Here is a 23,413-nt window from a genome sequence, read left to right as displayed (position 1 = left end):
AATTCAAATTTACAGAAAATGTAGTTAACAGTTGGAGGAATACAAATTTATAAAAATCTAAATAATAGGAACGTTTAAAATTCTTCTTTTTGGTGTTGATCATATTTTCAAGCATCAGCTTCAGGGGACTTTAGTATTTCTAAAGTCCTGGCTATACAACTCTGTAAAGGATTTAACCTGGAGCCAGTGAGGGTAATATGTCATCTACCAATGATAACTATAATAGTAATAATAATAAGTATGTTGTAAACTCTGACTCTCTCTCAGCAGTCCTCAAACTGTTTCAGCACCGGACAGTTCCCTCTTGACACAGGTGTTGAGTGATCGACCAACACAAGAAGCAGGGAAGAGACAAATTAAACTATGTGCTGTACCTTTGAGTGATGCCTCTTTGCATTTTCATACATACATTATGTGTTTTTATTCAGTTTCTCCCCCCTCTCTCTGGTTAATCCCGGTCAACTTGTGAACTAATAATGCCCCCAGCGAGATAAAGTCACTTACAGGACTTCAATCTGGGGCATCGCAGGATTTTCTCCATGGATGAAGCGACGACCATGGGATTAAATGAAACATCGACGGTTCCAGATCAGTGACAGACGACTCAGATTGAATCGAAATCAGACATTTCCAAACGCAGAAATATTAATGCCTCGCCTCAAAATTGCGTGCTTGAACTGCTATTTGCTAAATGTCGACTAAAGCATATAAGAATAAGCCTTTTCTAAGTATGTTTGGACTCAGCCATTGCCTGTTGACTTGTGGTGCTTTAGTTGAAAATCCTGTGACATACTGAGAATATATAGCTGATGCGATTGAAAATACACACAAAAACGAGTCCTATAAACTCTTCCAGGCTACATAAATCACTTCAATCATTTTTGAAAACCTCTTTGAAACATACCTGTGTTGATGTGTCCCGGGACCTCCTCAGGAAGTTGGCAGATTATAATTTTATTTCACAGTTTGGTCTCTCTCTACTGTCAAACAGCCGTGAAGTGTCTGTGTGTGGTGTCTCCCGGTGCAGAGCTGTCCCACAGAGTCTCAGTGTGGGTCACTCTGCGGGGGCTCTGGGTTTTAACCTCCGCGTTAAAGCTCCTCCTCTCTTCCCATCCAATTTCTGTTGACGCGCTTGAGCTCGCGCGTGGCCGGCCCGTGGCTCATGCCCCTGAAGCTCCACGTGTGTGTGTGTGTGTGTGTGTGTGTGTGTGTGTGTGTGTGTGTGTGTGTGTGTGTGTGTGTGTGTGTGTGTGTGGAGGGTCAGGGAGATGTGCTTAAGCTCACTGAAACTCTCCAGACAAACAGGAGAGGCCCAGGTCTTTGTTGCTTTGCGAGGGCGGCCGCCAAATCCGCCGCACGTTTGAATTGAACGGAGGAGAGACGCGCTCCGTCGGCTGAGCCTAACTGTATGTGACAGCTTGAAGTTGCGTGTGAGCAGGTGTTTGCTCCATCCCCTCTTCCAGCCATCCATCTCTCTGCACTGCGGAGACAGGCTGTTGAACAAGTTCATCTCACCCAAGTGGCAGCTCTGACCAGACGGGGTAAGTTTGGTCACATGAGGTGTGCAGCATCAGTAGTGTCCCTGGGACTTATTAATAGCCTCTTCTCTCTGCAGAGTAGGTCCATGCCTTAAATCATCATAACCGATATTGAATGTTCTAGCAGGACTTAGCACTCACATACTTTACATGAGTTATGAAATACACTCCATTAGGAGTAGCCTTGAGGTTCTGCCTTGAAATGTTTCCTTAAATAAAAGCACCATCAGCAAAATGTACAATAAGTAAGCATATCAAAAGTAAAAGTAATGTATATGCAAATTCCCACGTTATGTTATATGGATTATTATTATTAACATTATTGCACAGAATTTAAAAACAGTTATATACTAATCTTAAGGTCTCTATGTGAAATCTGGATCTGCACAATAACCGTGAATAAAGGTGCTAACTGGAAATACAAATTGGTGATATGGTGATGCCATATAAGAATAATTTTTGGTCAAAAGACCTTTTTAGAATACTGTGTTTTATTTACACTACAGCTAAATATAGTGGAGTAAAAAGTACATGTATATATCTGAAATAAAGTAGAGTAGATGTATAAAGTTGCATAAAATGTAAATACTCAACTTACTAGAGTACTCCACTGATTAGCATTGCAGTCCTACTGTCAGACCATGAGGGGCAGTTTAAAAAAAAAGTAAAGCAGAGATGAGGAGCAGGGTTACAGAGGTTAGATAATTTCTTCCTAAGTCACTGCTGACTCAAGTGACATCACTTAAGTCCATTTATCAGACATGACACAGCTCCCTTTGCAGCCACAAAGGGCTTTATACATTTTTTTTTCACATATACAGTAATATTCCCTAAGACCTGTAAATACACTTTGATGTGTAAAAATTGAGAAGTTTTCCCTTTTGAAGTGTAATACTTGGGTAAATGTAAGACATCTCACTCACACAAACACATCAATTATATCTGAGGCTTTGCACTGACCAAGAAAGAAAAGGTTTGAGGAGCGTTGATCTCTTGTAACAATCAGGAGGGGCCAAAACAACAAGTCAAGGATTTAAAAATATGCAAAAGATCCTCATGTTTCGGAGCAGTTTAACAACGGTGGATGTGAAGATTGTCTATCGCTATGACATTGCTCATTTGAGAAACCTACACTTACAAAGTAACTCAAAAGGGGCATGCTATGTATGGAACTAAAGATAACTGTGTCTTAACAGGCCTAATTTATACTTCTTAGAATAATCCCATGTCCTTCTTAGTTTACTTGTTAAGCCACAACCAAAAGGCTTGTGTCAGTGGACAATTCAACTATGATACATTACATTTGCCTAAAATAATAAACTTAATTTAGGTTGTAGATTTGGCATATACACATACACTAATTCAAGTGTGAGGATAACAATAAATGGTGAATTGTGATTTTGGTGTTAATCTGTCCCTGAACCACACTAAATTTCTGTGATAAAGATGTGAGCAACAACAGGATATCTTGTTGACCCTCGTCATCGCTGACCGGGGAACAGGGAGGCAGATAGAAGAAACAGAGCACCTTATGCTCAAACAGAGAGGCTTGAGTTAGGTTACGAGGTAATCTGCACGCCCAGTTTACTTCTCATTCTCCGTTCATTCCCAGGCCGACCACCTTCCCCACTGCTCCTCCCCGTGGGTCTGTGCCTTTCCTATTCCACACCTGCAGCCTGAATTGGGAATAGCAGAGCTGGGCCTCTGGCATCCCAAGAGTGGGACTAGCAGGGGAATATGATAGCTGAGGCCTTGTGTCCCCGTTGCGCACACTCATAACACTGTGATACCAAAATAAATTAGACTTTGTATTTTATTTTGTCTTAGGGGTATGAGTTGCACCCCAACCTGCTATATACAACATCTGTCATGACAAAACTGCTCTTCCACCTACATCATTTTTCTTTTCAGTTTGACCCACTTACTCTATATCACCCAGTCTTCATCTTCCACAAGTTGTGCTCAAGTGTAATACTGTATGTATGCCATAATGTCCCCAGGTCCCTCAGTGCTGACCTCACATGATGAAGCTCTGTTGCAGATGGCCTTCTCTGAAACATATCTCTTATTTTAACAGTCTGTGGCTCAGATGCTCATATATCCTCCACTGGCTGCTCAGCTCACTCAGTATGTTCACATTGCTCAGAGGACACTGCCTCACCTTAACAAGGTATGTTCGTGAGATGGGAATTGTGTTTATTATTATCATAATATGAAGGATGGATAAAACTTCACTCCAGTACACACACAAACATGATCTTCCCATGAATCCCCAGTGTATCTGTTTGTGACAGTGGGGGTAAATGGGCCTTGTCCATCTGTCATACTGGAAGTCCTCTGAGAGATGTCAACGCAACAGCATGAAAAGTGAGTGTATGTCAGTGTGTGTTTGTGTAGTTCATATTTAGGGAACTGGGTGGATTGCATACCAAAGTAATCCAAATATTTATTTTCTTCCAATAATATCAGCAGTCTTGGATATATTTTAATTGCAGCGATACTATAACGAGGTGAGTTCAATGGATCAAGATTGTATCTCTCACTCTGCATGTGTATCCACTTCAAATGATAATACGGTCATCAAATTGTTTGGAAAGCACACAAAAAACTCTAGTGAATGAACGTTGCTCTGTATTTCATGGTCCCCCATCAACTTTAGAAATGGCCGGCATTTAAGCCAAAACTTGAACCTCCCTCCAGCCCTGCACCGACCCTGGGGGTGATGTTGACCATGTGTCCTCCTACTAACCATCTCATTGATGGACCCCACTACTGGGTAAAATAGACACCCCCTCTGCCTGAACCCCTAAACCCCCTTAACCCTTCCCTAAACCCTCTGTTGGCCCCCTGTTGTGCGTGCTCATTGGTTGACCGCCTTCAGGCGTCCCTTTTCCACGGGTCCATTGTCTGGCCCCATAAGCAGCTTTGTTTCTGCATGTGCAGCTGGGCTAGCCCGCGCAGCCATTAGCCACAACACGCTAAAGGGAGAGCGGGATAATATAATTACAAAACAAAAGTCAGGTGGCTCACGAGATCTGCCAGAAGAAGCCCATTTGGGGGAGATGCAAGGACACGCTGGCGGGTGGCCAGCTATAATTCGATTATGAAGTTGCGTGAGTGACAAAAGAAACAATTGAATCTTTTTTTCTTTTATTTGCCCCACTGTGGTTTAATTTGATTCCACCGGGGCTTTAAAAAGAAGGCAGTGTGAAAAGAGAGAAGATTTACTCTTCTAATTTCTATAGTCACCAGCTCAGAAAATGTAATATGCTCTGACAAAATAGCAAGCGAAATTCTTCCCTGGGCTAACTTTATTGTTGCTGCAACACTTTGACTGCATGTGAGGCCCAAATCAGATAAATCGCTGAAGGCCGCATTTTTCCTGCGAACTGACTGGTCTTGTGCTCTTGTTTTGCATGAATGCACACAGACTGGTGGACAATGGGATCAGTGGCAGATCCATCTCCTGTAATACTTTCTTCAAACAGGGCTGCAAGTGTGTCCCCCTGTTCTATCGGCAGACCAGAATTCATCCTGTTAGTCACCGTAGATGAGTGAAAGAATAAAATCAACCCCCATCCCAGCTGGACGGACACACACACACACACACACACACACACACACACACACACACACACACACACTCTCTTAACCCCACACTGGGGAGTTATACACACAGCTTTATGGACAGCTGATAAGAACAGGTTTAGCTGGTGGCTACTGTTTGAAGCAGGTCAAGCAGAACAGGATCTGTTAATGTCTGTTTGTTTCTATAGTTCATACGGCTAAAGACTGCATTTTTTTTTTTTTTGTTTAGCTGTTATACAAGACAATAAGCAATTGTGTCAGATGCATACATGCTCTCACTACTGAAGGGTTGGTGTCAGTATTGTGCTAGCTCAGGGTGTGTAAACACCCATTTCTTGCCCCATTAGGCACAGTTTGATCGTGCTCCTGGGAGAACACCACATTCTCTTGGTCTGTAAGACTGTTCACGAGAGGTTACACTGCAGATTAATCGACTGTCTGGTTTACTGTTTTGTTTATGCAAGTGGATATGCATGTGTCAGAGTGAGCCACTTATGAAAAGAAACAATATGTGAAGATATATATATTTTGTCCATTTTATTTCTACCTTATAGAAACTTTTAAGAGTGGAAATATAAGCTGTTGCGATATATTTATGTCACCACATATTTTTACATTTTATACGTTTAATTAGATTTATGAATACCTCCTACTGAGAAAACTGCTTCTTTTGGAGATATTACTATAAAGTGTTTGCACCATGAGTGTAATGGAACACAAACGGACTCCTCTATGAGTTGCTTATGTTTTATTAGATATCAGCTTCAGTTCCTGGGGGTTGAAGGAAAGGCAGAGGCGATGTACTTCTTTCTATCACCATAGAAAGAATTTTCCCAGGTGTAAGTTTGGATAATGAGCACCTTCCCTCCCAGGCTCAGATGGCACCTGGATGGTCAAGAAAAAATGTGAATCGGAAAATCACATGTTGGAAAATATCACAGGACATATAGGTATACTTACTGTTTTCCAGGGCGAGTGATGTAGCAAAGGCTGTACAAGGCAAAGTCAAATTCAGGACTGCAGCCAATGACTGCAGAACCGACCTGCTTGAAGTAGCCCTCCCACATGAACTGCATCCCCATGACATCAGGGTAGGAAGTCCACTGAAAGCAGGTGAAAGACAGAGGGAACGAGAAGGGATGGCCGAACACATCACAGTTTAAATCAACATATTGAGGTTTACATTGTGATGCTTACGGGCCCATTGAAGCTGTGGCTGTAGTAGTTCAGCTTTCCTCTTTTCTCGAGAAGATAAAGCTGGATCCAGTTGTGGAAACCAGACACCTTTCCTCCTTTGACCTCTCCTATGACGGAAGGCGTTTTTTTTAATAAAAAATCTGCAAAACATCTGTGGTGTTTGAAAGAAATCTGCTCTGTCCAAACCTGCAAAGATGTGTTCAAAGCCGCTGGAGTCCATCCTGTTGTTGTTGCGGGAGTACAGACCAAACCACATCATCTTCAGGTCCTGAATGAACTCTTCCTCTGACGCATAGACACCTTAAAATACAAAATAACATCCAACAAGGAATCACTGTCTGTCTGTGTGTATGTGGGTATGTCCTTTGCATAACTCGACAACCGTTCATTCGATCTACTTTACGCTTGGCAGGTGTATTGCTGGGGACCCAAGGAGATTATGTGTTGTATTTGGTACAATTTGGACACGAGAGGTGTCAATATTGAAAAATGAAAGCATGTCGTCGGCCGCGGGCCTGACTTAAATGTACTGCACTTCCTGTTGCTGCTGGATAGTGGATATGCTAACGTTACTGGCAGACTCTTCTTCACTTCCCTAAAGTCAACACGATCGGACAACTGGAAGCAGAATTTAATTGAGTGTATTTCACCTGGGTTTTGCGACTTAATATGGCCATTTATAAACTGCCTTGGCTCGGTGTATTTCACCCATGTTTCTGACCGTGAGTGACCACGACCTGGGTGTGTATTTCAGGGGCGGATTTAGGGATTTGGGGGACAAATGCAAACGCCTTCTTGCTTTTCACCCTTTAACTGGTAATGTTGGTACTGGCAGTGGTAAAAGAAGTAGGCCTTCTTTTTTCTGAATTAAAACTACTAACTATTATTAGCAAAACAACTAAGACAGCACAGTAAAAGTCCTGCATTCAAATGTTTACTTCAACAGAGGAGGGAAATAAAGGCATTATCACCACAATTTACTGAAATTTACTTTATGTCTGTTCAAGGTGGAGCTTTCAATACTAATATATTGGCAAATAGCTTAATGAATAATAATGCATTATATTTGAATTGTTATATTTTGTAAAGAAGAAGTACACAATAAGTAGTTTACAGTTGAGTTGCATATTTTTAAAGTGCTTTGGGGCTTTTTGTAAGTTATTTCGGGGTACAATGAGTTTGACTTGTAACATAATTAAATACTTTTCATATCTAAACATCATAATAAATCTATAGCTGTTTGTGGTCCTTTTAGTTGGGCCCCCAGGCCCAGGTTGCTTACCTTGCCTATTGGTAAAGTCAGTCCTTGTTTTTTTTTTTCTGAACTTGGGTGTATTTCACTGGAGTTTCTGACTATGAGGGACAAGTAACATAGTTGGGTGTGTGACAAAACTATGTCATGGCACGTGTATTGCTGAGAACTCAAGGAGGTGCAGTGTTGTGTGTGTAATTGTTTGTATAAGCCGCAACACCACAGGCCAAGTTTTCGGCCCGTTCTACACAGGCATATCGATTACAAATACACATCTATAACTCATTCAAAATCATTGAAAAATATGCTCCTTATTAACTGTAGAACTTTCATCACATTTCTAAGTTTTCTTCATCAAAGTAATCCATTGATAGTTATCTGCACATCCATGTGTACACTGCAAACAGAAACTGCTAATGGCTAATTTGGTATACTTTAAATGGTGCCACTTTGACAAAAATGTAATGCTTTGGCAACATTGTGTTGTATGCAGTCATGTCAATAAATACAATTTAAGTTGATATATACTTAAACAAAATAAACTAGGCTCAATTTGTAGCCTGCAGCTAACTCACTGTCCCCATGGCAACATTATAGCCTACATCTTGTTGACATCTGTCAAAGCATTATGGGAACTGTAGTTCCAAAACTACAACTACAAACTATCCCCAAAGAATAATAAGAGGGGAAAAGTCTTTTAGTATTAACTTTGTTACAGTATTGTCAACAGAGTAGATTGAGGGGCCCACAGTGTCCGACTTTGCACTAGACCACTAGCATTAACAAAGCTGTATGTGATCAACCAGTGTCTGGATGTGTACTGTTACATGGACCTAGTTACCCTTGGTGTAGAGGAAAGCAAACAGCTCTCTGCCCAGCTCAGTGTTGGATATGGTCTCCTTGACAAAGGCTTCCTGCTCAGCCAGCTGCTGAGCACTGAAGTGCTCTGTCTGTCCAGTCATCCTGTTGTAGTTGTCCAGGACAGCAAGGAGAGCAGCGTAGGTGGGTCTGGAGAACAGAGCCTCTTCATTCAGGTATCGGAACAAGCTGGAAGTACAAACACAAAATGACACAAAAAAGGGGATAAATACTTTACATCAAGATCAAGAAGAAGAGAGTGCTGTGCTAATAAGATCGTCTCCTCACGGTTTAGAGGACAGATCATTTTTGGAGTTCGTCTGATAGTCGGGCACCAGAGCCTGAGGCTCAATGATCAACTCTGAGACTGAGGCCTTGTTTGAATCCAGGGCAAAGAACGTCTCAGAGAGAGCCTTGATCTCAGCGTCAGTGATCACACTACCTCCATCTCCACCTCCACCTCCTCCGTCACCTGCAGAACATCACAAACACACACAGATATTGACTTTATCATGTTAATGTTAATTGTACATTCTACACATATATGATACAATTGATGGGAAATATTGTTTGAAGATATAGATTGTTATACATGTATTATCAAATCCCTGCAGTATATACAAGTTTGTGTTGGTAATACTTATGTATTCCTACTGGAGTAATTTTTTGAAAGTAAGACTTGTAATGGCGTATTTTTATACAACACTATTGCTACTTTTATCGAAGTAAAGGATCTTAGTACTTCCTCCACCACTGGGTATCATTTATTACTGTAGAAGAAGGGAGCAGGTTAAGTTAAGATAAGAGCAAACTGAACCATTTTTTTCTTTCAATGTGTTTTATAGCACACCAGCGACACCTGCTGGTCAAAAACTGAAAAAAGTTTTGATGAAGAGAGGTTAGTCACTCAAGCAACCACTGATGGAGGTTTTCAGAGGTAAAGTATTGAGATCCTTTAATTAAGTAAAAGTACCAATACCATAATGTAAAAATACTCCATTAAGAGTAAAGGTTCTTCATTTAAAACTCTACTCAAGTAATTATTATCAACCAAATGTACCTAAAGTTTAAAAAGTAAAATGACTAGTGACTGATATGTTAATATATATTATAATAAATCACATTATTAACACTGATGCATTAATCCGTAAGTAGTAATTTGCTGTTGTAGCTGGTGGAAGTTGGCCTAATTTAAAGTACTTCATGTACAGTTAGGTAGTAGTCCAGTGGTTCTCAACCTAAGAGTCAGGCCTCTACAAAGGGTCACAAGATAAATCTGAGGGGTCCTGAGATGATTAATAGGAGGGAAAAAAAAGTTCTGACAATTGATTTGTAACTAATCTCTTTTTGGTGGAACTGCTGACAACTCAGATGTCTGATTGGAAACTGATCTTCAGTGCAGTATTGGGCTGATTAGATATAGTGTCCATCCTGGGAAAGTGACCAGGTGTCATAAGTGGAGGAGCTGCTCAGGGAACACAAACAGCTAGAAACTGGCTATCAGTTGTGATATACTGTGTGGCACGTGAGACGAGAACAGCTATAGGCAACACGTGGTTGGTCTTACTGTTACAGAGGTCTGCGTAGTTGCTGCAGCAGTTTTTGTGCTGGCCACACTTGGAGTTGCAGTGGCACTTGTTCTGACTGTTGTATTTCTCACCACATCTGCCTTTACAAGATGTGGCTCCAGCTAGAAGGTAAAGAAACAGACTCGTGACATAGTTCTTTGGAAGTCTGCGATGTATTATGGATTATTTATAAAATAAGCTCTTGTCACTTACCTTTACATATTTCAGCGTAGTCAGAACAACAGTCTCTGTAGCGCTCACAGGACGTGTTACACTGACAGGACAAACTATTGTCTGTTCCATAACCACACCGACCCTGACATGAGTCTGAGAATCAACAGGACAGATTGGTTTCTTAATGACAGTCCTACTTGTAACTGTATTACATGGTTATACATAAACCTGTAGTAACAGGTTATGGTGTTAATGGAGCAAAACAAGATCTCTTACTGCTGTAGCCTTGGTGGAAGAGGGTTACCCAAAGTGCCAGGACAGCAATGACCTTCATCTTGGCTCAGCTGTAACCTGAAAACAAGGTGAACTGACTGTTAGCATGGTCCTCCTTTTATAGCAAGTTTCATGTGACCAATCCAAACGTAACACTCGCACTAAACCAGCCCATATATCAGGAGGTCAATCACTTCACCATGATCGTGTCTAGTGGATAAAATGTGTTGTCAGATGTGACACTTTAACTTTTTTTTAAAGTTATTGTTCATAATGGTAATGGCCATTTGTAAAGGATTAGTGATTGCTATGTTGTAGAACAGAACCTCTTAAAAACGTTTTTTTTTAAAAGTGTAAATAAACTTTTTGTCTGCTGTATCTTATCTCTGTGAAAGTACACACCTGCTCAGCACAGAGGCGGTGCTTTAATGTATCAATGTATCAAGGTTTTATGTGAGCTGTGACGATTGTCTTAGTCTTTTTGTCTTAACTGTTTTTTATTATAATTCCTGTTACATTGAAACTAAATGTTTCTTTTAGCCTTTTGTATTTTAAGGCTAAGTTGTCCAATACAAAATTACATTTATATTTAAAAAATACATTTACACATGAGTCTCCTTTCTTATTTCTCCGACCAGAGTGACCAGATGCTGTATTTCACAGGATTCTTGCAAGCTCAGAACACTCAAAATAGCTCACCCGCTTCAGTGCCCCTGGTCATGTTGAGGTCAATTGCTGACACGGCAAATACCAAACATCAACGATGCATACAGGCCCTTAAAGTAATACATACTGAAGAGTATACGGTGTAATGTATAGGCCTATTATATTCTTAGGCTTTCACGTGCTGCCAAATAGACAATGTCAAAGCACTTGACAATTGATTTTCTGTTTTTAAACAATAAGGGAGCTAACAGTAGTATAAGAACAGTAATGCAGATTCTCTTGGGAAGAGCTGCCTTTCTGTCAGTGCAGTTTAACTCACTATTGTCTCCGATAACAATGGATGAAACTGAAATTGAATTTCCCCCAAACAGTTTACAGATTAGGTTAGTGAGTCAGAAACGATGGAGAAAGGCAGACACCATCCATGTCATTTTGAATATTCTTTAGGTTTACCTATATGTTGTAAGATAAAGTTAATTTGTAAAAGATTCTATAATACACTTAAAATATCAAGATATCAAAGGTTATTGCTAGCAGATGTCTCCATTAACTGTGGTTCAGACTTTGCTGGATAAATTGTCATATATTATAATATAAAATACAATTTACATTATAACCATAATATTACAGAATAAACAGAAAGATCAATTAAGATAATTAAGTATAAAATACCACTAAATGGAAATACTCAAGCACCTCAAAATTGAACTGTAAAAAGTACGATATTTGATTAAATGTAGCCTAATTATTTACATTAGACTACTGAGAATATCAACATGTAGCCTCAGGAGGCGGACTAGGGGAAAAAAGTGGCCCGGGAGTTACTGTCAGACCGGCCCACTCAATACACGGCACGTTGCCCACTCAATGCATCGCACGTATCAACCAGTCAGTGGCCTACTTGGAAAAATACCCATACACTTAACATTATTTTGGATGATTACAAAGAAATTACATCATATATGTTTTTTTTTAAATAACATTTGGATCCACCAATTTGCCTGGATGAACACATGGAATAAAATTATGAAATGAACACTCCAAGGTAGGTATAGTTTGCTTGATGAATATGCTTAACTCTGGGCTAGTATCAGATGGTTATACATATACTACAAAGCCTAAGGAATGAATGTCAGCAGAGAAAGACCACACAATAAAGAAACTGGAATCAGAGGGTAGAATTAATATGAACTATATTGTAGAAATGAACAGAACAGAACATACGATGGGGTGTGAACATCAGTGGTATCAGTAGTGTTGCATGCTGGGTCTGTGATTGTGTGTTTGTGTGTAGGGGTGTTGAAGGTGCATAACAAAACAATAAGTTAAGTAACAGAACCTAAACTAACTCTGCCGGACCAGGTGCATAGTCACATGGTAATAAAAAAACGCCACAACTTACCATCATATCACTGTCACCTGTCGGTGGTTTCTGTTAAAAAAGGGTCTCAACTCTCTCTTAGACAAAGGAAGGCCGCATGTCTCCTACTGCTGCATCTTTTGTCAGCAGAGCATGGCCAAAAATCAGCTGGTCCAAGTTAAAATCAAATCAAAAGATATTTAATAACAAACAGAAGCTATACAATTACAAACTGAAATACACTATCGATAGAATATGTTCTGCGGATCAGAGTTAACGCGCCCCCATCCAACAGGCCAGCTGCCTGATTTTCTGTAAGATGGCCAGCGACAAGAACTGAAGAGCAATCCTCGGTATCAATGTCTTATACTTTTAAGTCCCCGCCTGAAAGTTAAAAGTCCAATATCAGCTTTGTGATTGGCTGAAATCCAATACGCTTCCCCTTGGCCTATGGCCCATTGTCCTGTGGTCATCTTCCTTTGGCCAGCAGGTACCCTTCCCCCGCTGGCTCACACCTTTTCACATACCTGAAGTCGGCCTCTTCGAATTTATCTCCATATAGTCTCTTTTGAATCTGAAAAGCCTATCTCAAAAAGGTCCCTGTCTCTCCCTCGCGGCTCAACACTATACCTTCAGTTTAATATATTCAATGGTTATGCTTTTATGGTTTAACACTTCTACAATTAAACATGTTGACATTTTATATAATAATACCTTTGGCTTAAAACTTATAAATAAACATCGACAAAAGATATCCACCACTAGGGGTGTTATTAAACATACTAGGGATGCTTTCTAAACTTAAATTCTTCACATTTCCCAAATCAGTGATACATTTTTAAATATTGTGATGCACATTCCTCTAGACATCTCTTCTTTTTCTCTCTGAGCTTTTCAGCTCCACCTTTAAAGTATTTACGTTTTGGTGCCGGTGCCATGCTGCCGGCTCGCGCTCAAAAACGGCTTCGTCTGCGAGCGAGTGACGCAAGTGTTGAGTAGGCTAGAGTGATTGACATTTAATAACGCCTAAAACAAAGTTAGACAGACGGAAGAGATTAGATAAGTACAGAAGATGGAAACCATGATGGTTGATGATGGTGGTGGGCCGGTATTGGATTAGCACAACGCCGTCAGCGTACCGGGTATTTCACCGTTATCTCTTATGGCCAGCCCACCCCTGTGTAGCCTACTGCCACAATACTTGACGTTTAGGATCGAGCAGGATGTTAAACGCAACTGTAGGCTTCTCCCAAGCAGTGGAGGGCGCTGCGCAGCAATACGAGACTCGACGAAGAGTCATTTTGTCCCTACTCGGCTTCCTTACACAGCGTGGACTTCAATGACATTCTGAGCTTTTATAAGTCAGTTCACGTCAACGGGGTTTTAAGATGTCGTTAACCTTTTTATTCAGAACAGTCACAAGAGACTTTGCGAAGGTGAGCACATTAAGCTTTACTCTTGGTCATGTTTTTATCATTTTACCTGGAGCTCGAGCTGTCATAAGCTGGCGTGTTAGTTAGCTTCCTTACTTTCTGATTCACCTGCTCAACGCTACTGGGCCAGTTTCAGAGAGTTGCCTCCTTACTATTCGGTTTTATTTCATGTTTGGTTGGATGTCATTGTGGCTGGATATCTCTGTAGAATATGTTATCTAAAAATGGCATTTGTTGATGCAAACATTTTATATGCGACTGTCTACTAAAGACAGAGTAGGCTTAGGTCACTGGGCTTTCTGAAGTTGTACTAGTCACTGTGTGTTACACCTTCTCCCTTCTGTCTTCCTCAGATCAGTATTTGCCAGCATGTACAGTTGTTACACACAGGTTGTCAGCTTCTGGCAGCTGAGAAAGCCCTCCTGATGAAACTGAGGAAAAACACTGGCTACACTTTCATTAACTGCAAGAAAGCACTGGAGAAGTTTGATAATGACATAACACAGGTAACTTAATCTCTCTCTCTCTCTCTCTCTCTCTCTCTCTCTCTCTCTCTCTCTCTCAAAAAAATCCCAACCTGCACTCACAATACACATATGCTACAACATTGTATGTATGTTGACGACTGAAATGAGTGACTGTGTTGTTGATGTCATTTGCAATCCTTCAGGCAGAGACCTGGCTAAATGAGCAGGCCCAGAAGGAGGGCTGGAGCAAAGCAAGCAAGCTGCAGGGTCGCAAAGCCAAAGAGGGACTGGTTGGCCTGTTCATACAAGATACAGCTGCAGTTATGGTGGAGGTAAGGCCAGTTATACAGCGGTTAATTACCAGCACAATCACTGAAGTTGATCATTTTCTTGAGTGTTGGATGTGGCATTCATTAATATCTGTTGTTTCTTCTTGTCTGCTTTATGCAGGTTAACTGTGAGACAGACTTTGTTGCCCGTAATGAGAAGTTCCAACAGTTGGTTAAGGATGTGGCATTCGCCACCTTGGCTCACCACCAGAAGAAAACCCTAAGCAAGACAGGATATGTTAAGGTAAACCCACATTGGGCTTCTGACTGCAGGAGTTTATACTGGGGAGAACTTCTCTAAGGACAGATATACTGATGTGGCTTTATATTAATATAATGTTGCAATATAACAGGCCTTATTAAGAAAAGACATTGTAGGATAAGTGCAGGTGTAATTAATGAAGGTATTGATGAATTTCATTCAGCTGCTTCAGTTTCAGGGTCCGAGTCTTGTGCATGCTGGCTCACACTGCCGTGGATTAGAATACAGCGAGTGTTAATGTATAATACTGTGGGAAAAGACCTATTGATCATTTATACTATTGCAGAGTTAACTACTAATCTTTGTTAATGAAGCTGCAGCATTCATAATTATCTAGACAGAACTGCAATGGTTCTTAATGTATATAAGTCTTCAGGAGGTCAATGCTGATAGGAAGGAATATGACTGCATGCTTACCACTGAATACAACACTGTTAACTCAGGATGGCACCAGCTTTGTGTCCTTTGCTCTGCTTTGATTCTGCTCACATGCATTTGTTTCTAGAGTGTCCTGGCAGGTGAGGAGTTAAACAAACTTGGGTTGGATGAAGGAGCTTCACTTTCTGATCGGGTGGCTGTCACGATTGGTCAGTATGAAAATGTTGTTTTAGTTTAAAACACCTGTCCCTCATGTGCTCCTTCAACCAGAATTAAAAAAAATTTTTTTTTGTGTTTTTACCAGCAATAATGGCAGTGTGACACATTTCTAAATTTAGGTTGATGTTGTCTTATACATTCGTTTCCATGCATTCAAAAGAAACAAATCTGTCGGGCTGCAAGGCTTCATTAGTTTATTCTTTATGAATGTGTTGCACGATTATTGTTTGGGATTTATGTTCTCTTTGTATAGCCCAGGCATAGCACAGCTACTGCTCCTGAATAAATCTACGGTCTTTTGCTACATGTTGTCCCTGCAACACATGACTCATTTTATTTAATTTTTTTTATACCCTCAAATCCGCTGACAATGAGGATGCACAGAAGGGGCCCTCAAAAGTGAGGAATCAGTTTATTGCACCAATTTTTTTTGATAAAACATGTTTCCCCTCTTTCCTGCCAGGTCGCCTCGGTGAGAACATGTCAGTGAGGCGGGCGGTGACAGTGGATGTCCCAGCTGAGTGGCACATTGGCTCGTATGTACACGGTGGTGTGCGCGGCCAGACTGAGGTGGCCATGGGTCGGTACGGTGCCCTGGTTGTATTTCAGGTCGGAGAGAAGGGAGAATGGGAAGTTCTAGGACGTAAGCTGGGGCAGCATATAGTGGGAGAGGCCCCTGTGTCCCTGGGCAACATGGATGACCTGCCTTGTGGGGAAAGTGAGACACGTCTGCTGCCTCAGACCTTCTTGGGAGACCCCAGCAGGACTGTGGCACAGTTCCTCAGAGGTCAACAGGCCCGAGTGCTGGACTTTGTTCGATTTCAGTGTGGCGAGACAGCCAGTGAAGAAGCTAAATGAAGGGAGGGTAATCATTCATCTAAAATAATTTGTCATGCGTCTTTATTTAATAAGGTGAAATTGAACTACCCATTTATTGTTGAACTTTCAGACAGTCACAAAGTGTCATTGTACATGTGAAAGCAGAATATGTAGGTCTACCAGCACTGGTGCCTGATGAAATTACCAATCCAACAATAAAATGTTTTTATCCTGGAAATCTTAGTCCATATTAATTTGTATATGCTACTCAGTATTTTGAAATATTAGATCCACATGAACGTTCTCTTAATCAGGTAACACACTGACTTGCTTTTGACAACTGAGTTTTCCTCACTCTACTCAATAAACCTCAGACAAATCTTCCTGTCTTAAAGTAATGATGGACTGTCGTTTCTCTTTGCTTAGTGGTTCTTGCCATTATATGGATTAGAACTGTAGTCGAAAAGGCCTATTCACTGTATAGAACTGTACACCAACCCTGCCTCTGCACAACACAACTGATGGTCTCAAACACATTATGAAGGCAAGAAATTTCACAAATTAACTCTTGACAAGGCACACCTGTTAATTGAAAACCATTCTAGGTGACTACCTCATGAAGCTGATTGAAAGAATGACACGTGTGCAAAAGGTGGCTACTTTGAAGAATATAAAACATTCTGGTTTGTTTAACACTTTTTTTTTTTGTTTACCACAATTCCATATGTGTGCCTTCATAGTTTTGATGTCTTCAATATTAATCTGCAATGTAGAAAAAAAATAAAAACCATTGAATGAGAAGGTGTCTAAACTTTTGACTGATACTGTAGGTCATACAGAAACAAAATTATGAAATTGAGACTTTAATAACCAGTTGAAGGTTCCTCACAGTAACTTTGATTAGTGTCATATGAACAGTAAGGTCAACATTAAGTTTAATTATGACACATCAAAATTTGTACCTCTGCAATTCTATAAAGCAATTTATTCCCATAAGAGCATTGTAATTATATACAACATACCATATATATATATAAATATATATATATAATTATTATATATGTATCTATATATATATATATATATATATATATATATATATATATATATATATATATATATGTATATATATATATATATATATACTATATATGCAGTTACAGTTGTAACTGGCACCCCTCAAATCAAGGCATATGATTGGCTGTTGTGCAGTGACGTCATCAGATGCGCTGATGACAGAGCAGCTAGCCAGTGTCCTCATAAGCTTAGGGAAGATACGAGACCCTCGCCCGTCTCTCATCCAACGACCTCAAACCGACATGGTGAGTAAATATATTACTCCCGGCTAATTTATAATAATAGCTACTGTTAAAAGATGTGTACTCAAGGGCAACGTCGTTCCTTAGTCATTGATTGTGAATACAACTAACGTTATAACACACAGTCAACGTCCATCTAGCTGCGTATCTCTCCTGGCCTGCTTCACTCATTCTAACGTTAAGCCTTTAGCCACAATCCTTTTCTTTACTGTACGTTAGCATTAATGGAGGATTAACTTGAAGCATTTGCACATTACACTAACGCCGGTCTGTTGTTCCCCTTGTGCCGCTTTAACCCCGCCTCAACCAGTCTGACTTCACAGAGGACCAGATCATGGGTGAGTCAACGTTAACGTCTGATGAGCAAGAGGGATTTTATCCTTTCAATGGCCTTCATATTGTAAATAACGGTAGCTTCATGAATTCGTCGCTCTGATCCTGTAGCTCGACTGTTTTCTCTCTCCAAACCGCTGCACTCCTTCAGGTAACTCTGACAGACTGAGCTCCAAACACACTGAACACGTTCTAACTGTGTGAGGTTCAATGCCTGTCACGACTTACACCTAACAAATACTACTTGAATTCATCACGAGTAGTGCGATAGTACTAACCTGCTAAAACAATGTAATCTAATGAAGAATCTTGCATGCTGAATTATACACTTTAAATCATGATACAGATCATGATAAAGACAGGTTGTGTTTTAGTAGAGCAATGTATGGATCGGGGGTTGGCCTAAACATCATTTTTTCTGGTGGCGTGGCAAATGTCACTAAATCTATTCTCATTAAAGCAGTTTGTCAGAATAAATAGTAGACATTGATGTAGGACCATAGCTACTGTGTGGTGTTGTTTAACATGACCGAAGTCTTGTTGGAGTTGCAAACAATTTGTGCTTTTACGGATTGTATTTGCTCCAACAATAACCACCACCACCACCACCACCAACTAACACTGTCGTTGTAGGGGATGAGAGTATGTTTCTGAGCTGATACCAGGTAATACCCTAAACCAGAAAACCGAATATTAAAATCTGCTAACATGTAATATCAGGTAGCGGAGAGCTATTATGTGTTGTTTATGAGGTGAATGCGTAATCAATAAGCCACAGTAATTAAGATAAGTGTGTGCGAAAATGCGCTGACACGGCAGTGTCGGGATTTTGCAACTGAGAAAATGCAGAGACTTAATTGCGTGTATCTAATGTCAAAACAACTTGTGCAGTGGTATCAGCTGTTCTTCTACACAAACAACTTTATTCAATAAGGTTCCACACATACAGTTGTATCTGTAGCGTTATAAGCACGGTGTTGTGCATATATGTGTTTGCTTGTGTCTCCAACGTTGGAGTTTATTTATATACTGTACAGCTGAATGAGTTCTACCTCTCTGTCTCCATGTCAGAGTTCAAGGAGGCCTTCCTTTTGTTTGACCGGACGGGTGAGGGGAAGATCACCTACAGCCAGTGTGGGGATGTTATGCGGGCCCTTGGACAGAACCCTGTCAATGCTGAGGTGCTCAAGGTCCTGGGAAACCCCAAGTTAGAAGGCAAGCCTCTGATTCACCAGCTACAACTATACTTGAACGATTCAACCTACTTTATCGTTGCCTTGGTTAACAGATAGGTTGTGTGTACAATTCTAACCCCTCATTACAACATCAGAGCATCAGTTTGTGCTGAAATGCCTTTTCTGACTTGTTTAGGGCACAGACATGAGCATACAGTCCACAGCATTTCTTTTAGTACTGATAATTTAGTCCATTAATAAATGAGCATTCAGCTGAAAGCTCTGGTATTGTGAAAACTGCATTTGTAGTTCCATTGCTTGCCTATCCTGGGAATAAAGAGAGGCTCTCAAGCTTACTGACATCCATACAAATCTGATCCTTTTTATAACCGTTTCGAGGTGTTTAGAATAAAAATATTTGTTACTGATTGCCTTTCAGAGATGAACTATAAGATGTTGGATTTTGAACAGTTCCTGCCCATGCTTCAGGCCATTGCTAAGAACAAAGACCAGGGTTCCTTTGAGGATATCGTAGAAGGTCTGCGGGTCTTTGACAAGGAGGGAAACGGCACAGTGATGGGAGCAGAGCTGCGTCATGTTCTCACTACACTAGGCAAGTCAACAAAAACCTGCAAACCTATGTTATGTCTTGTCTTGCAAAGTAAAATCCCTTCAGGCACTTTTCTGTACCAAGAACAATGTAAGCAAACGTGCTGTCTCCTCTGTCGGAGAGTCCTTTTCTTTATATGGTCCTAAAATGTAAAGTAATTCTTCTTTGTTTGTGCCAGGTGAAAAAATGACAGAGGAGGAGGTGGAAACTCTTTTAGCGGGACACGAAGATGCCAATGGCTGCATTAACTATGAAGGTAAGACTGCACAGTATGTAGAAAGATGCACTCAGATGACTCTATTGGTTCGTATGTATGTCCCGATAATAACAAAAAAGAGGGGGGGAAGTAAGTTCTAGGAATCACAGAGAACACACATTTGAACAATTAGAGAATAAAGGAGTCAAAGAAATGATGTGTCATCTGATTAATCTAAAATTTGACTTCTAAAAAGAAGTTTGTAGTCAGAGAGTCAGATGGCAGGTAACAATGCATAGGTGTAATAGCTAACTACAAGGGGTGAAGTTCATTTCAAACAAAATGCACTATCTATAACAACACCAACAGTTGTCACAAGCAAAACACCAAATGACAGAATATTAGTGCTGAAGAGCTCCGCATTCAAGAAAGAGAGAAATGTTTTGCTACAAGCACTGATGTTGTCACATAAAAAACACAAGACACCAGGCCTAGACAAGGTGACAACACATTAAATCCATTTTACTGGGATCCAAATACCAGTAATTCTAAGAACACTTAAATATTTAATTTCAATACGCCATGCAGTCACATGGACTTTGGAAGAGAAGGTAATGGTCGTACAATCATATCTCTGTATTATTTATAATAAGTGGTGGAACGTCAATCACACCAAGGGGATTGTTTAATCTCTCCAACACTCTTTGGTAACGTAAAAAAAACCAGCCTTGATGTACAATAACAACTGTAGACTCCACAGGTCCCATAACACATGCCGGGCTCAAACCGGACACCGATCCAATCGACGATTTACAATACTAAGCAGGACTTGTGTTCCTTCTTTCACTTTCCTCAAACCAAATCATATATCTCGGCCAATTTACCCTCTTTTTAACTTTCTATTTGTTTCCTTTTCTTGCAACATCTTTATCAATCCCTCTAATACACCACTGTCAACTGAACCTTCTAATGGGAGACAAGGCTCTGTTCCCTGTGTCCATTGAAACCATTCCGGCAGACCCGCAACACAATTTCTTCCAACATTCACATACATATACCATGCTAGGGATCCTCTGTCAGGAACCCACGGTGTACTTTTGCCTATCTCAGATTGGTGTGAATATCAGCAAAGTTAGAATTTTTACATGAGGCAGTTCTGGCCATACTTATATACAGGGTTACAGGAAATAACAGTTAAACAAAAGGTGTGGGTATGGCTGAGCTTCTCAGGAAGGACAAGGGACCTTGATACTATCAGCACCCAAGATGTGTATTCGTTGTCACATTAGGGGGTGAGTTGGGTCTGAGAACCCGACTCACAAGTCTGCAGTAGTGGATTTGCATGGGCTCAATACAGGTCTGTTTTACAAAGCAAAAGGTGTTTTGATACATTAAGGTGTGACCTCTTACAGGGCTGGTCTGGGCTCTCTTCACATTACACCTAAAGGTTTCACTCACAGAGGTTTGTTCAGTATTGTAAAGTAGTTTCTGTCTGCACAGGTGTTACTGTTACAGACAGAACTGGCAGGAATACACAAAGGCAATATAAAAGAATACAGTTGATATATTTTAAAGATATACAATTGACATTTCCCACGTTTGTCCTTCATAAGACAGCATTAAAATACACTGAAGATCCTAATCAATTGGAGCAAGGAAATTTACACAATTCATCCAGTGGGGATGGAACAGAAAGAAGCTTCTGTGGCCAATTTATCACATCAGGTCTAAGCAGAGAGTTTGAACAAACCCCTGAGAGCACTGCTCAATGCTGTTCTCCTAACTCAGAGAAACAGCTCAATACTGCAAAGAGGCCTCACATTCAACTAGACAGTGGGTGAAGAGACACAGTTTGTACACGTCTTAACATGCAGTGCAGCGTAGCGGTTTTAGTAACTTTCTTGTACCCAAAAGAAGAAAATGGTTTAGTTCCAACAGCTGTGTAATTCAGCTAGAGTATGAGACAAACTGGTATCATTCGTTTTACTTTGACACTTACATGTCAGTAGAAAATCGTGAGATTCCGCGATAATGTGTGTAACAACCACGGATGTATAAAGAGAACAACAAAAACATAAAAGGTTATTTTACCTGTCCGACGTTGAACTGCTGTTGATTTGGTCATATTTCCCTGTTTTTTGAGACATTTTTAAGCTTGGATATAGAATCTTACATTTTTGTGTTCAAAGCAAAATATAAGAAGAAGAAGAGAAGTGTTGAAGAAGAGCAACGACAGAACAAGCATAAACCCGACCCGTGGGCTCTCGCACGCCCTCTTCTTTGAGGCAGAGTAGTGTTTGCCTCTCTGTGCTTTTTCACTGCGGTTTAATGTCAGATCAGCAACACTAAATATGTTCTACACAGACGTGAAATACATTACCTATTCTATGGAAAGAAAGGACATATAATACAAGCGTCTACAGATGTTACAGTGGTGACAAACAATGAGAAAGCAAAAGACACGCGCTCACCAATTTGTGAGGGATTCACAATCTGAGGTGAGGAACAGCTCGTCGCTGCCTCACCTCACGTGTCTCCTCTGTTTGAACAGGACATGCGCTAATTCAGCGATTTTGATTATAAAAATGCTTGAAATGATTGGAATCATACTTAAATTACATTTATAGCACAGATTAGTAGAGAAATATTAATATTTTATTTTAGCATTATTTTTAGTTTACTTTTCATGATGTCTCCCCTGACCGCACGTCCCTGCCACAGACAGATGTATGTTATTTCCAGCTTTTTGTCTGACTGTTTTCAGATTTGCTGATGTGTTTCTCTTGTGACAGAACTCGTCCGGATGGTGATGAGCGGTTGAGGATTTCAGAAACGCACTTCCAGCTTTAATTTTATTCCTGAATATTTTTATATTGTTTGTCTCGTCTTGCCCTTCCGTCCACGTCATCCTACCTCCAACAAGTCTCTTTCTTTTTGACATCTTCAATTTATTTCGAAAGTGCCTATTCAGTCTAATGTGAAGAAACCCTTTCATCTAATTTTTCCAAACATTATTCAGCCTCGCAGGTACTCTCTGTAGTTAGGTTCCCTTGATGATTTCACCTATTACATCTTTATTAACCTGTCAGTCTTGTTGTCAACAGCTTTTGTTGTTTTTTGTTTGGATGGATATGATAATGTAACATGTTTCATCTAACAGTATTGAATAAAAATCCTAGTTTCCAAAGTGTCTTTCAGCCTCTGTGTCTTCAAATATGTCTTTAAAGGGCATAGATATTACACATCTGCAATGAAAGCTGTTCCTCAGTCTGTTAGTCCGAGTTTTGATAGTCCTGTATTTTCTTCCTGATGGCAGGGGAACAAACAGAGAGTGACCCGGGTGTGTGATGTCTTTGCAGATGTTGCTGGCCAAGTGCTAATCACTCAGGAAATTAACAA

At 40.4% G+C, this 23,413-nt stretch overlaps 3 protein-coding genes across 3 annotated transcripts; 2 read left to right on the top strand and 1 right to left on the bottom strand.

Annotated features, from left to right (window-relative positions):
- Positions 1–5,859: 5,859 nt before the first annotated feature.
- endou (endonuclease, polyU-specific) lies at positions 5,860–10,561 on the bottom strand. The gene is made up of 9 exons (XM_068720552.1): positions 10,452–10,561; positions 10,215–10,328; positions 10,001–10,123; positions 8,722–8,905; positions 8,417–8,622; positions 6,510–6,623; positions 6,324–6,430; positions 6,087–6,229; positions 5,860–6,011 (listed from the first exon to the last, which is right to left on the bottom strand). Exons 1-9 carry the CDS (start codon positions 10,507–10,509, stop codon positions 5,891–5,893), a joined length of 1,170 nt encoding a protein of 389 aa, XP_068576653.1. The 5' UTR covers positions 10,510–10,561; the 3' UTR covers positions 5,860–5,890.
- Positions 10,562–13,803: 3,242 nt separating this feature from the next.
- On the top strand, positions 13,804–16,779 carry tsfm (Ts translation elongation factor, mitochondrial). The gene is made up of 6 exons (XM_068720188.1): positions 13,804–13,910; positions 14,261–14,413; positions 14,578–14,706; positions 14,825–14,947; positions 15,471–15,552; positions 16,026–16,779. Exons 1-6 carry the CDS (start codon positions 13,863–13,865, stop codon positions 16,418–16,420), a joined length of 930 nt encoding a protein of 309 aa, XP_068576289.1. The 5' UTR covers positions 13,804–13,862; the 3' UTR covers positions 16,421–16,779.
- An 836-nt stretch (positions 16,780–17,615) lies between these two features.
- myl6 (myosin, light chain 6, alkali, smooth muscle and non-muscle) lies at positions 17,616–23,204 on the top strand. The gene is made up of 6 exons (XM_068720269.1): positions 17,616–17,703; positions 18,011–18,038; positions 19,105–19,248; positions 19,648–19,821; positions 19,997–20,074; positions 22,807–23,204. Exons 1-6 carry the CDS (start codon positions 17,701–17,703, stop codon positions 22,833–22,835), a joined length of 456 nt encoding a protein of 151 aa, XP_068576370.1. The 5' UTR covers positions 17,616–17,700; the 3' UTR covers positions 22,836–23,204.
- Positions 23,205–23,413: the final 209 nt, after the last annotated feature.

This window comes from Cebidichthys violaceus, unplaced genomic scaffold (assembly GCF_023349555.1).
Source record: "Cebidichthys violaceus isolate CVI_PGR_0920_01 unplaced genomic scaffold, fCebVio1.0.p SCAF_25, whole genome shotgun sequence".
NCBI classification, from domain to species: domain Eukaryota; kingdom Metazoa; phylum Chordata; class Actinopteri; order Perciformes; family Stichaeidae; genus Cebidichthys; species Cebidichthys violaceus.
The sequence above is the reverse complement of the archived record's forward strand: the minus strand, read 5'-3'. Positions and strand labels throughout refer to the sequence as shown.

Coding starts and splice junctions, on each gene's coding strand:
- endou (XM_068720552.1), bottom strand. CDS start 10,509: ATGAAGGTCATTGCTGTCCTGGCACTTTGGGTAACCCTCTTCCACCAA. Junction 10,329..10,451: donor CTTCCACCAAGGCTACAGCA/GTAAGAGATCTT, acceptor GTTGATTCTCAG/ACTCATGTCAGGGTCGGTGT. Junction 6,012..6,086: donor ATCACTCGCCCTGGAAAACA/GTAAGTATACCT, acceptor TTGACCATCCAG/GTGCCATCTGAGCCTGGGAG.
- tsfm (XM_068720188.1), top strand. CDS start 13,863: ATGTCGTTAACCTTTTTATTCAGAACAGTCACAAGAGACTTTGCGAAG. Junction 14,414..14,577: donor TTGATAATGACATAACACAG/GTAACTTAATCT, acceptor GCAATCCTTCAG/GCAGAGACCTGGCTAAATGA. Junction 14,948..15,470: donor GCAAGACAGGATATGTTAAG/GTAAACCCACAT, acceptor ATTTGTTTCTAG/AGTGTCCTGGCAGGTGAGGA.
- myl6 (XM_068720269.1), top strand. Junction 18,039..19,104: donor CACAGAGGACCAGATCATGG/GTGAGTCAACGT, acceptor TCTCCATGTCAG/AGTTCAAGGAGGCCTTCCTT. Junction 19,822..19,996: donor TCATGTTCTCACTACACTAG/GCAAGTCAACAA, acceptor TGTTTGTGCCAG/GTGAAAAAATGACAGAGGAG.